The sequence below is a fragment of the Tachyglossus aculeatus genome, chromosome 19, assembly GCF_015852505.1.
Source record: "Tachyglossus aculeatus isolate mTacAcu1 chromosome 19, mTacAcu1.pri, whole genome shotgun sequence".
In the NCBI taxonomy this organism is placed as follows: domain Eukaryota; kingdom Metazoa; phylum Chordata; class Mammalia; order Monotremata; family Tachyglossidae; genus Tachyglossus; species Tachyglossus aculeatus.
The window spans coordinates 36126611-36140698 of NC_052084.1; the positions used below are offsets into that span (position 1 = coordinate 36126611).

The 14088-nt window shown below is 53.8% G+C and overlaps 1 protein-coding gene across 1 annotated transcript; it reads left to right on the forward strand.

The window, feature by feature from the left end:
- The first annotated feature begins 322 nt into the window (after nucleotides 1-322).
- On the forward strand, nucleotides 323-13642 carry PRDM13 (PR/SET domain 13). Its single transcript, XM_038760892.1, has 5 exons — nucleotides 323-463; nucleotides 5679-5810; nucleotides 6149-6269; nucleotides 12127-12410; nucleotides 12860-13642. The coding sequence occupies exons 1-5, from the start codon at nucleotides 323-325 to the stop codon at nucleotides 13640-13642; spliced, it is 1461 nt and encodes a 486-aa protein (XP_038616820.1).
- The last annotated feature ends 446 nt before the right edge of the window (nucleotides 13643-14088 follow it).

The window sequence follows — 14088 nt, forward strand, 5'->3', positions numbered from 1 at the left end:
AGGCCCTGATTATGCAGGGGGGTGGGGAGGGGGGCGGGGGGGGGCGAGGGGAAGGCTCCATGTGACTTTCTCGGGTGGGATTCTGCAGCTGCTCTGAAGAGCTCAACTCTCTCACCGAACGGCCGGCCGGAGGACCAGAGGGGCCACCAATCGAAAAGGAGGCCCCGCGTCGCTCCTCTCCAGGAGGGGACCGAGGGCACCCACCTCCCTCCTCCCGGCCTCGGCTGTGCCAGTCGGGCCCTGGCAAGGCTCTGGAGCTCCTGCCGGCTGCCTCTGCCCCTCCTCTCCCCTCCCTCGGCCCACCCACCCCCAGAGGCCGGCGATGCAGGCGAGCCGGGCTCCGGACATCAGCGTCAGCGCCGAGAACTGCATCCCCGCCGGGCTGCGCCTGGGCCCCGTGCCCGGTGTCTTCAAACTGGGCAAGTACTTGGCAGACCGCAGGGAGCCGGGACCCAAGAAAAAGGTATTGCCCGCCCCTCCGACGGCCGAGCGGGGGGCACCTCTGCCACTCCTGGGGGAGGCGGCTTCTCTCTTGGAGCCCGTTGTTGGGTACTAATAACAATGATGATGATGATGCTGGCATCTATTTTTTTTTTGATGGCATTTATTAAGCGCTTACTATGTGCAAAGCACTGTTCTAAGCGCTGGGGTAGATACAAGATAATCAAGTTGTCCCACGTGGGGCTCACAGACTTAATCCCCATTTTACAGATAACTGAGGCGCAGAGAAGTTAAGTGACTTGCCCAAATTCACACAGCTGCCAAGTAGAGGAGGCGGGATCCGAACCCACGACCTCTGGCTCCAAAGCCCGTGCTCTTTCCACTGAGCCATGCTGCATCTATTAAACGCTTACTATGTGCCAAGCACTGCTCTGAGCGCTGGGGAGGTTGCCAGGTGATCAGCTTGTCCCCCGGGGGTCTCACAGTCTTCATCCCCACTTTGCAGATGAGGTGATAACTGAGGCCCAGAGAAGTGAAGTGACTGGCCCAAAGTCACACAGCTGACAGGTGGCGGAGTCGGGATCTGAACCCATGACCTCTGGCTCCAAAGCCCGGGCTCTTTCCACTGAGCCACGCTGCTTCTCTGTCTCTATACGTTGTCGGAATCGTACTTTCCAAGCGCTTAGTACAGTGCTCTGAGCACAGGAAGCGCTCAGTAAATACGACCGAGTGAATGATAATCACGGTACTTGGTAAGCGCTTACTATGTGCCAAGCACTGAACGGGAAATGGGATGGGCTTGGGGACGCCGGGATGTGGGGAGGCTCGGGTTAAGGGGGTGCGGATTGTGGGGATGGGGTGGGCATCATCGTGGGTAGACGTGGCCCCCCGCCGGGCCACCGTGGAGAAGAAGGTGGGTGGGGGCGGTTGGTGGGCACAGGTGCCACTCCAAGCGTGCCAACCACCGGCCCTTCTTGCCATCCTTGGATCCCAAGGGTGCCTAGGGGAGGGAGAGGCAGCCTGGCTTTTGTGGCTCTTTCTCCGATCCCCTTCCTCCTCCAGAAGCCCCTGGCTAGTAATAATAACAATGATGGCATTTATCAAGCGCTTACTACGTGCAAATCCCTGTTCTAAGCGCTGGGGAGGTTGCAAGGTGATCAGGCTGTCCCCCGGGGGGCTCACAGTCTCAATCCCCATTTTACAGATGAGGTAACTGAGGCACAGAGGAGTGAAGTGACTGGCCCAAAGTCAAACAGCCAAGTGGTGGAGTCGGGATTTGAACCCATGACCTCTGACTCCAAAGCCCGGGCTCTTTCCACTGAGCCAGGCTGCTTCTCTGCGATTCCTACCGGCTGGCTAGCTGTCCCGCCCTGGGAGGGGTGGTAAAAGTGGGTCTGCAGTAGAGACGGGGAGAGAGAGGAAATTCATTCATTCATTCAATCGTATTTATTGAGCGCTTACTGTGTGCACAGCACTGGACTAAGCGCTTGGGAAGTACAAGACATGGAGAGGCGGTCCCTACCCAACAACGGGCTCACGGTCTGGAAGGGGAATTCATTCATTCAGTCGTATTTATTGAGCGCTTACTGTGTGCACAGTACTGGACTAAGCGCTTGGGAAGTACAAGACGGCAACATAGAGAGGCGGTCCCTACCCAACAACCGGCTCACGGTCTGGAAGGGGAATTCATTCATTCAGTCGTATTTATTGAGCGCTTCCTGTGTGCAGAGCACTGGATTAGAGAAGCAGTGTAGCTCAGTGGAAAGAGCACGGGCTTTGGAGTCAGAGGCCATGGGTTCAAATCCCGACTCCGCCAATTGTCAGCTGTGTGACTTTGGGTAAGTCGCTTCACTTCTCTGTGCCTCAGTTACCTCATCTGGAAAATGGGGATTAAGACTGTGAGCCACCCATGGGACAATCTGATCACCTTGGACATCCCTAGTGCTTAGAACAGTGCTTGGCACATAGTAAGCGCTTAATAAATGCCATTATTATTATTATTAAGCGCTTGGGAAGTACAAATTGGCAACAGAGAGGGACAATCCTCACCCCACAACGGGCTCCCAGTCTAGAAGGGGGAGACAGACAACAGAACAAGGGGGTCGGAGTCGGGCCGGGGGCTCCACAGGGCTCTTGGTTTGTCCCTCGCTCAGAAAACGGGACCAGGCTCCGGGCGGGGAGAGGGGGTCCGGGCTAGGCCGAGGGGCAGGGACTGGCAGAATTCATTCAGTCATATTTATTGAGCGCTCACTGTGCGCAAAGCACTGTACTCAGCGCTTGGAAATGGGCAAGACTTAACCCTGACCGGCACACACGCACACCCTCCCAAGACACACATACACAACAGACACACACACACGGCTTAGCAGAAAGAGCCCGGGCTTGGAAGTCAGAGGTCGTGGGTTCTAATCCTCACTCCGCCGCTTGTCGGCTGGGTGACTTTGGGCAAGTCACTTCACTTCTCTGTGCCTCAGTTACCCCATCTGTAAAATGGGGATGAAGACTGTGAGCCCCACGTGGGACAACCCGATTGCCTTGTATCTACCCCAGCGCTCAGAACAGGGCTTGGCACAGAGTCAGCGCTTAACAAGTAGCATCCTCATCATTATTATTGCTATTTATCACCTTGTACCCCAGCGCTTAGAACAGTGCTTGGCACAAAGTAAGCGCTTAACAAATACCATTATTATTATTATTACACCCCTCCCCCTACTTGTTCAGGTTTCTGAAGGGTCTTCCAAGTAAATAAAACACTACAGTGGTTCGAGGGGGAAAGAAAGAAGGAAAGAAAGAGGGAAGGGATGGAGGGGGAAAGGAAGGCGAACTTTACACACACACCCCGCCCCCCGGCGCTTTTCAATAAAAAATTACTACGATTCCTCCATCCTTCTTTCCTCCCTTCCCAACTCCTTTTTAGTTTTCTGTTCCTCTTGTCTTCCATCCTCTTTCTCCGTCTCTCTCACACTCACTTTCGGTCTCTCTCCATCTCTGTTTCTACTCCTCTGTCTCTCTCATCCTTTCTGTCTCACACTCACTCTCCGTCTCTCTCCATCTCTCTTCCTACTCCTCTGTCTCTCTCATCCTTTCTGTCTCTCACTCACTCTCGGTCTCTCGGTCCCTGTCCTTATCGCTCTCCCTCGGTCTCTGCCTCTGCTTTTCTTTCCCTCCCATCCAGTCCGTTTTTATTTCTGTCTCTTTTCCTGTCTCTCCGCTGTCTCCCCTCCCCTCTCTATGTCTCTCTGTCTCCACGTGTCTCTGCCTCTCTTTGTGCCTCCGACTCTCCCCACCCCCCCAGAAGTTCAGCCCATACCGAATCTCCCCTCTTCTAAATGCTCTCTAATCGTTTTTAAACGCCCCTGCCAGGCCTCACCAATTGACTGCTCAGTACAGTGCTCTGCACAGAGTAAGCGCTCAATAAATACCATTAAATGAATGAATGACCGAATTGCTCATCCGCAGCCGCCGCTGACCTTCCGGGGCTCAGTCAGGGCGATTTTCCCCTTCCCCTCCCCGTTTCCTCGAAGGGATCCCCATTTTGGGGAACGACGGATAGATAGGAGGCGGGGAAGCAGGCATTGATTAGTGATGGCAAGTCACTTCACTTCTCCGTGCCTCAGTTACCTCATCTGTAAAATGGGGATTAAGACTGTGAGCCACCCATGGGACAATCTGATCCCCTCGGATTTGCGTTCTGGGGACTTGGCAGGGGACTGGTAGAAATGACCCTGGCCTAGGTAGCTGTCCTGGGGAACAACCTGAACTAAATTGCAAATGTGGGGGAGCAGGAGGTGCGACCTGGACCGACCAGCTGGACGGGGTGGGGGGGGTCCCAAGTCTTGGGGTCCCTCCAAGAAGCCCCCTTTCCCTCCTCCCGTCGGGGGCGAGCGTGCAGAGCGACTTCTAGACTGTGAGCCCATTGTTGGGTAGGGACCATCTCTCTATGTTTATGTCCTTATGAGAAGCAGCGTGGCTCAATGGAAAGAGCATGGGCTTGAGAGTCAGAGGTCGTGGGTTCAAATCCCTGCTCCGCCACTTGTCAGCTGTGTGACTTTGGGCAAGTCACTTGACTTCTCTGTGCCTCAGTTACCTCATCTGTAAAATGGGGGTTAAGACTGTGAGCCCCAAATGGGATAACCTGATCACCTTGTATCCTCCCCAGCGCTCAGAACAGTGCTTTGCACATAGTAAACGCTTAACAAATACCAACATTATTATTATTATTGGGAGTCAGAGGTCATGGGTTCTAATCCCGGCTCCGCCGCTTGTCAGCTGTGTGACCTTGGGCAAGTCACTTGACTTCTCTGGGCCTCAGTTCCCTCATCTGTAAAATGGTGATGAAGACTGTGAGCTCCACGTGGGACAACCTGATCATCTAGTATCCTCCCGAACGCTTAGAACAGCGCTTTGCACATAGTAAGCGCTTAACAAATGCCATCATTATTATTATGTTGCCGATTTGTGCTTCCCAAGCTCTTAGTCCAGTGCTCTGCACACAGTAAGCGCTCCAATCAATCAGTCAATCAATCAATCGTATTTATTGAGCACTTACTGTGTGCAGAGCACTGTACTAAGCGCTTGGGAAGCACAAGCTGGCAACATATAGAGACAGTCCCTCCCCAACAGTGGGCTCAGTCTAGAAGGGGGAGACAGAGAACAAAACCAAACATACTAACAAAATAAAATAAATAAATAAATAAATAAATAAAATAAATAAATAAAATAAAATAAAATAAATAAAATAAATAGAATAGATAGATACAAGCAAAATAAATAAATAAATAAATAGAGTAATAAATATGTACAAACATATATACAGGTGCTGTGGGGAAGGGAAGGAGGTAAGATGCGGGGGATGGAGAGGGGGACGAGGGGGAGAGGAAGGAAGGGGCTCAGTCTGGGAAGGCCTCCTGGAGGAGATGAGCTCTCAGTAGGGCCTTGAAGGGAGGAAGAGAGCTAGCTTGGCGGATGGGCAGAGGGAGGGCATTCATTCATCCAATACGCAGAGCACTGTACTAAGCGCTTGGGAAGTACAAGTTGGCAACATATAGAGACGGTCCCTACCCAGCAACGGGCTCACTGAATGAATGAACGAGTGACCGGACTAGGGCTCAGCGTCTCGGCCTGGCCCAAGAGAGGGCTGGGTGGCCAACAGGAGGGAGGCGTGCTGGCCCTTTCTCTCTGGGCCTCGCCGGGCCGGCCGTGCGGGGAGGATGACCTGGGGGCCGCGTGTCCGGCAGGTGCGGATGGTGAGGGGGGAGCTGGTGGACGAGGCCGGGGTCCCCCCCCTGGAGTGGATCGGGCTGATCCGGGCTGCCAGGAATACGCAGGAGCAGACCCTGGAAGCTGTCGCGGATTTACCGGGTGGACAGGTAAGTTTGGCCTTCTCCTCTCTCTCCTCTCCTCTGGGGTCGGGTGGGGGGAACCCTGTCATCATCATCATCATCAATCGTATTTATTGAGCGCTTACTATGTGCAGAGCACTGTACTAAGCGCTTGGGAAGTACAAATTGGCAACACATAGAGACAGTCCCTACCCAACAGTGGGCTCACAGTCTAAAAGGGGGAGACAGAGAACAAAACCAAACATACTAACAAAATAAAATAAATAGAATAGATATGTACAAAGCCCTCCGGCCGGTCCTGAACCGTCTGAAGGAGGGTGGCCCACACCCTGAAGGGGCCTATTTCTTTCTCCCCTTCCGAGCAGATCTTCTACAGGGCCCTGAGGGATGTGCAGCCCGGGGAAGAGTTGACCGTATGGTATTCCAACTCTCTGGCGCAATGGTTTGACATCCCCACGACGGCCACTCCGACCCACGACGAGAAAGGTACGGCCGCCGCGATAGAGCTAGCTGGGGAGCCGGTCTCTCCACCACCACCCCCCAAAATAAAAATTTACAGTGATGATTTTTGTTCCCCCCCAGTTGACCTGGATCGAGGTTTCACGGGTGTTTTCCCGGCCGGGGCTTGGCGTTGCCCCGTAAAATCCAGCCTCTGACCAGCAACCTCCCAAATCCCTAAAATAAATAACAATAATAATAATAACGGTATTTGTTAAGCGCTTACTATGTACAAAGCACTGTTCTAAGCGCTGGGGGATAGACAAGGCGATCAGGATGTCCCACGTGGGGCTCACAGTCTTAATCCCCATTTTACAAATGAGGTAACTGAGGCCCAGAGAATCAATCAATCAATCGTATTTATTGAGCGCTTACTGTGCGCAGAGCACTGTACTAAGCGGTTGGGAAGTACAAGTTGGCAACATAAGTGACTAGTCCAAAGTCACACAGCTGACAAGCGGCGGAGGCGGGACCCATGACATCTTACTCCCCAGCCCGGGCTCTTCCCGCTGAGCCACCCTGGGTAATAATGATGGCATTTGTTAAGCGCTTACTACGTACCAGGCACTGTACTAAGCACTGAACGCCAGCATCTCCAAGAACGATCCGCCCCCCTTGCGGCCTGCTTTACTTGATTCCCTCCGGAGTCTATTTTACGTTCTCCCCCCCGGCTCATTTAAGATAAAAATCACCACCCTGAAAAAGCAGCAGAAAATAAGGGGGCTTAAAGGGCTAACCATTTGACCGTGAGCCGTGGGGAGAATAAAAACCAACACTGTGACGCCTCGGGGGCGGAAGGCCGCTCTGCTTCTCTCTGGAACAGGGTGATTTATTGCCCGCCGCTTTACAAACATTACGGTACTTTCAACTTGGCCAGTTGGCTGCCCCTCGAGGGTCTCCTACTTAAATGGCGTTTATTCTGCGGTATTTTCTCCCCATTTAAATAGAATTTGGTACGTTTCCCAGTCCTCCCCCTCCCACCTCTGATTTATTTGATCATTCCCAACGGCAATAGACTCTTTATGCAAATGGGGATGGATGGACTAAAGAGCGCGGAGCGGAGGCAAGAGCTTCACGTCAACCTCTTTAGGAGAAAGCGAAAGAATGCTACATGGGAATCGGACAACAATTTAGTTTATTCTTTCCCGTGACGGCCGACGGGCAGGGCCCTGACCGTCCTTCGGTTTTCTTTAGTCGCCAATCCCTGTTCTCTACCTTAAAACGAACCGTCTGCAATTTGACAAATGAGGGGTAGAAATAGTATTGGGGGACCTCAAAACATCTGTTCGAATGCCAAGAACGGATGCGGGGCAAGGACCCAGCCAAGCTCTAGTCTGCTCCCCGGCCTGTTCCATCTGATTCTTCTGAAACGAGGTTTAGGAAGCAGTAGTTGGCTTTTAGTTAAAAATAAATCCATAAATAAATAAATATAAATAAATAAAGAACGATACCCATTAGGTTGTTTTAAGTTGTGGATACATATGTGGGAGATTGGAACCCTGTTCATGAAAGAGGAGGCGGAAGGATAAAGTTAATCTTCCTTAAATTTACTGCTTCCGCTCTGTGACTTAGTTTCATGGACTGTGTATGTGTGTGTAACTGTATTTATTTATACATAAATACACACAGACATATTTGTATATGTGTACATATGTATATATGTCTATATATACCCATACATATGTATATATACACACATATAAATGTATATGGATGTATATACACATACACATGTACACGCACACCGCCCTGTACATCACCTTAGAAACTAAAGTAGAGCTAAACACATGCATAGAATTCATACGTATCATATGCACACTATTAAAAAGGAACAAATACATTGTTCATAAAGTAGGTACACTGAAAAACCCAGATAGTTTTGCTTCAAGAATGATTTGCATTCTACGAAAGAGCACAAAATATCTCTTTGTTGGAGTTCAAAGAGTCTCTCAACACGAACTTGAAAATGCTGTAGGTTATTATTCTTCCCGTTGTTATCACTGGGAGAGAGATCCTAGATGTCTGCGGCGGGAAAGCTAGCGCTGGGAGTAATCAATCGCGGCTCAAGCAGCGTTTCGGAGATGTCCTGTTATTACCGTTCTGTTCTACTAGTTGCGGGCGAACACCTGCTAACAGCGTGAATCAGATGTCAAACTGTTTAACCTTCTCCTTTAGAGGAATTCTGAACCTAATACATACATGGCTAGATTCCTCTGAAACCCACCTCTTTCCCAGGTCCCAGTCAGAGAACCTTTTCGCCACAAGGGATCCGGAAAAGAAACAAGTCCCATGCTAAATGCGTTTATCCTGCTTGTATGGACCAGATTTTAGTGCCTTTTTCTGGTAGGGTGCAAACATGGTGAAAGAAGTGTTGGTCTCAACCAAGAATGGTCAGGTTTGTCCGTGTTTAAAAAGTTTAAAGATCTAGAACCAGTTAAACATTGTAGAGGAGGGCGGGACGGGGTCACCGACACAAAAGACACACCAGTCACCCCTCCCCTCCTTGTCGGCAAAATCCAGAGTTGGAGGAAAGCACGTCGAACCATTTGTTTCAGAACTAAAGCGTAGCAGCGATTTCATCCATTCAGAGATATTTTGACAACCAAAACTCAATCAGGTGCTAAAATCTTCCAGGAGCTCTCTAATTTCTCGTCCCCAACGCCTGGATGGGGAATGCAAATGAATAGGATTATTGAAATGGGTGTGCTCCGAGTCCGCCCTTGACCAATTAGAACATCGATTACACAGGCCCCGGGACCTTTGGGCTACGAATCTTCCCCTCCTCTGGACGATAGAGGCTCAGGACGCCTCACTGGCAGAGAGAAAGATAGAAACCAGAACTTTGATTTCATTTATTTAGGTTTGGATATTACCGGACAGTTTTTGCAGAAGCCAAAAACTACTGCTTTTCTTTCTTTCTTTCTTTCTTTCTTTCTTTCTTTCTTTCTTTCTTTCTTTCTTCCTTTCTTTCTTTCTTTCTCTTTTTCTTTCTTTCTTCCTTTCTTTCTTTCTTTCTCTTTTTCTTTCTTTCTTTCTTTCTTTTTCTTTCTCTTTTTCTTTCTTTCTTTCTTTCTTTCTTTCTTTCTTTCTTCCTTTCTTTCTTTCTTTTTCTTTCTTTCTTTCTTTCTTTCGTTCTTTCTTCCTTTCTTTCTCTCTCTTTCTTTTTCTTTCTTTTCCTCTTTCTTTCCTTTCTTTCTTTTCCTCTTTTTATCTCTCTTTCTTTCTTTCTTTCTTTCTTTCTTTCTTACTTTCTTTCTTTCTTTCTCTCTTTCTTTCTTTCCTGTTCTTCTTTCTCTCTCTCTCTTTCTTTCTTTCTTCTTTCTTTCTCTCTTTCTTTTTCTTTCTTTTCCTCTTTCTTTCCTTCTTTCTTTTCCTTTCTTTCTTTTCTTTCTTTTCCTTTTTTTATCTCTCTTTTCTTTCTGTTCCTCTCTCTCTCTCTCTCTCTCTCTCTCTCTTTCTTTCTTTCTTCTCTTCCTTTCTTTCTCGATTCGACTTTCTCCTAAGAGCTTTGAAGCCCGTCTTTTACTCCGGACTTGGGGTTCCAAATGGTCTTTTAAGGAAGCCTCGGACCAGGTCTACGCTAGCTAAATTGATTTTACAGCGGATGTTTTATTAGTGTAACATTTAAAACATTCCCAGAGTTTAAATGAGCCGGTTCTAGGGTTTTTCGGGTTCTTGCTGAGATGGGTCTTGGTAGAATAAATCTCGATGTAGGTACACACACACACACACACACACACACACACACACAGGGATTTAATGTATCTCTCTCTACACGTATACACCAATCGTCTTTATTGGGCGCTACCTGTGTGCAGGGCACTGGAATATACACTGGGCGCTATCTTTGTGCAAGGCACTGTAATAGACACTGTAGCTTGTTATACTTGGTAGCCCGATAGATAGTTATTCCTAGCAGACTAGACAGCTTTCCCAGACTGCTTTAGCCCCTCCGCTTTGCAATACGAATCAGCAAACAGGGCCAACTCGGTCGGGCCCCCGGTTTGAATTAAACCCCTCCCGAGTCCCCCGTACCGTCCGGGACTGAATGAATACCTTGCCAGGCGAACGTACTGACTGCCAACGGCTGAATCTGTCCTCGCCGGGACGGGGTTGGAAGGCCCCGGGTGCGAGGACGGGTGGGCGGCGGACACAAAGGACCCTGGTCCCATGAAAAGGAACGATTACATATGGCCCATACATACAGGCCATTGTCTCGCCCCTTAATGAGGCGTTTACGACCATTAGATTGGCCTTTGTTCGGCGGAGCCCAACTCCTTGACATACGCCACCTCTTCTGGTAACGTCAACAGATGGGCCCGGCCGGGAGCGCCTGATTTAAGGCAGCAACAGCTGTTCTCCTCCGGCCCTCAACCCCTGCCCTCCTTGCCCAGCCCAGCAAGGAGGGGAAACAGCCTGGCCTAGGGGCTGGACTCTAACTCCGGCCCCGCCACTCGTCCGCTGGGTGACCTCGGCCCAGTCGCTTCACTCCTCTGGGCCTCAGTTTCCTCCCCTGCACACTGGGGATCGGGACAGTGAGCCCCGTGAGGGACATGGACCGTATCCGACCCGATTACCTTGTATACACCCCTGCGCTCAGAACAGTGCTTGGCACTGCGAGCCCTTTTAGACTGTGAGCCCACTGTTGGGTAGGGACTGTATATGTTGCCAATTTGTACTTCCCAAGCGCTTAGTACAGTGCTCTGCACACAGTAAGCGCTCAATAAATACGATTGATGATGATGATGATGATGGCACGTAGTAAGCGCTTAACCAATATCACAGTTATTAGTAGTATTATTCTTATTAGTAGTATTATTATTACTGAAGCAGCGTAGGTCAGTGGAAAGAGCACGGGCTTTGGAGTCAGAGGTCAAGGGTTCAAATCCCGGCTCCGCCAACTGTCAACTGCGTGATTTTGGGCAAGTCGCTTAACTTCTCCGTGCCTCAGTGACCTCATCTGTAAAATGGGGATGAAGACTGTGAGCCCCCCGTGGGACAACCTCATCACCTTGTATCCCCCCAGTGCTAAGAACAGGGCTTTGCACATGGTAAGCGCTTAACAAATACCAGCATTATTACTATTATTTTCTGGGCCTCGGTTCCCTCCACCGCCCAGTGGGGATTAAGACAGTGAGCCCCGTGTGGTACAGGGACCGTGCCCAGCCCGATCATCGCGTATTTTCCTCCAGCGCTCAGTAGAGTGCCTACCGTATACTAAGCGCTTAATCAATTCCACAATTATTCTTCTCTGGGCCTCAGTTCCCTCCCTCGCACAGTGGGGATTAAGACGGTGAGCCCCGTGTGGGACAGGGACCGTGTCCAACCCGCTCATCTCGTATCTCCCCCAGCGCTCAGTACAGTGCCTAGCACATACTACGCGCTTAACCAATTCCACAATTATTAGTAGTATTATTCCGTGGGCCTCAGTTCGCTCCCCCGCCCAGTGGGGATTAAGGCAGTGAGCCCCGTGTGGGCCAGGGACCGTGTCCAACCCGATCACCTCGTTTCTCCCCCAGCCTCTCAGCACGGTGCCTAGCACATAGTAAGCGCTTAAAAGAACACCATGAATAAAAATTAAAAGAGGGGAGGAAGCACCCTCCAGGTCCCGGCCGGGGCCTCCGGGGAGTGTGGCTTGCAGGTGGGAGAGCGGGGAGAGGGGGGACCTCGGGTGGGAGCGCTTGGGGGGGGGGGGGCACGATGACAATCAATCAATCAATCGCATTTATTGAGCGCTAACTATGTGCAGAGCACTGTATTAAGCGCTTGGGATGACACTGTGCTGGATGTCACGTCCCCGCTTTGTCCCGCGCTCACGGGCTGTCTGGTTGTGTGTCTCCGTCAGGGGAGGAGCGCTACATCTGCTGGTTCTGCTGGAGGATGTTCAGATACCCCAACAGCCTGAAGGCCCACCTGCACTTCCACTGCGTGCTGGGCGGCGGCGGCGGCGGCGGGGGGGGGAGGCGGGGGCTACTGGGGAGGCGCCTTCCTGGGCCCGGAGCCCGCGGCGGGGCTGGGGCTGAGCGCTGGCCCGGCCCCGCCCGTGCCCGCGCCGGGCAGCAGGCGGGAGTCCCCCCCGGGGCCGGACAGGCGACAGGACCGACAGGACAGGCCGGACAGGCGGGACAGGCAGGACCGACGACAGGACCGGCAGGACAGAGGAGAGGCCAGAGAGGCCAGGCCGGGCCGGAGAGGGGCCGGGGGCGCCGTCGGGGCGGAGGAGCGCGGTCTGGAGCCGCGCTGGGGCCCGGGCCGGGTCCCTGGCGGGCCCTGGGTGGGCACCCATCCCTTGCCCCCCCGGGCCGCGGTCCGCCTTCAGGCCGGCCTGGCTGTCCAAGGGCGGGGCGGAGGGGGGCCTGGGTCCCCCCGAGCCGCCCCGTGCCAAGCTCCCGGCCGCGGGCCCGGCTCCCCCCGCCCCCGCCCCCCTTGCTCCTGCTCCTGCTCCTGCTCTTGCTCCTCCTGCTCCTCCTGCTCCTCCTGGTCCTCCTGGTCCTCGTCCCGCCCCCGCGGCGGGGCTGGCGGCGGCCGGGGTCCCCCGGGGGCTGGGGCCTCCCCCCGACGGGGCGTCCGCCTTCCAGCCCGTGGGCCCGGGGCGCTGGGCGGGGCTGGCGGCCGGCCGCTCGGCCTCGGCGGCCCCGGCGGCCCCGGCGGCCCCGGCGGGCCCGGGCCCCGGCGGCGTCTTCCCGGGGCCCCCGGGCGGGGGGCCGCCGCTGCCGGCCCTGCTGCCCGCCGCCTTGGCCGTGTACAGCGCCCAGCTGGCGTGCGGGCCGGCGGCGGGGGGCTGCTGCCCGCTCCGCCTGCCCCTGGGCGGCCTGCTGCGGGCCCACGCCGTCCCGCCGCTGCCCTGCTGCTTCCCGGGGCCCCGGGCCGCCCCCGCCGGGCCGGCCAAGGAGCCCGGCGCCCCCGGCCCCCCGCCGGCCCAGCCCAAGGCCGGCCACCCGTGCCTCTACTGCGGCAAGCTGTACTCCCGCAAGTACGGGCTGAAGATCCACCTGCGGACCCACACCGGCTACAAGCCCCTCAAGTGCAAGGTCTGCTTGCGCCCCTTCGGGGACCCCAGCAACCTCAACAAGCACATCCGCCTGCACGCCGAGGGGCACACGCCCTACCGCTGCGACTTCTGCGGCAAGGTCCTCGTCCGCCGCAGGGACCTCGAGCGACACGTCAAGTCGCGACACCCCGGCCGGGGCCAGCGCGCCCCGACGCCCCGCGACCGGGCCAACGCCGCCCTCCCTGTCCCCCCCGACGACGACGACGACGACGGAGACCCTCTCCGCGGCCCCCCCCGGAGCGACCACGACAGCGACGTGGACGTCTGCCTCACCGACGACACCGGGGGGACCCCTCCCGCCGGCCCCTGAGTGGCCCTCGGGGCGACCCGGTGGCCCTGCCCCGGCCTAGGCCACCGCCCTCGTCGGCTCAACCAAGCCCCGCTCCAACCCCCGGCATACGGACCACGGACTAGATAAGAAGGAAGTTGGTATCTGTTAAGCTCCCTCTCCTTGCCAAGCCCTCTCCGGGGTACAGACAACGTAATAATGATGACATTTCTTAAGTGCTTACTGTGTGCAAAGCGCTGGGTGGGGGGGGGATACAAAGTGATCAAGTTGTCCCACGTGGGCTCACAGTCTTAATCCCCATGTTACAGAGGAGGTCACTGAGGCTCAGAGAAGTGAAGGAACCTGCCCAACGTCACACGGCAGACATGTGGTGGAGTCGGGATTCGAACCCGTGACCTCTGACCCCGAAGGCCGGGCTCTTTCCGTTGAGCCACACCGAATAAGAAGGGTGGTATTTGTTGCCAATT

Excerpts from the sequence above, each read along its gene's own strand:
- PRDM13 (XM_038760892.1), top strand. The coding sequence starts at position 323 with ATGCAGGCGAGCCGGGCTCCGGACATCAGCGTCAGCGCCGAGAACTGC. Across the intron at positions 5,811-6,148 it reads CGGATTTACCGGGTGGACAG|ATCTTCTACAGGGCCCTGAG; the intron begins GTAAGTTTGGCC and ends CCTTCCGAGCAG. Across the intron at positions 12,411-12,859 it reads AGGCCGGACAGGCGGGACAG|CCCGTGGGCCCGGGGCGCTG; the intron begins GCAGGACCGACG and ends TCCGCCTTCCAG.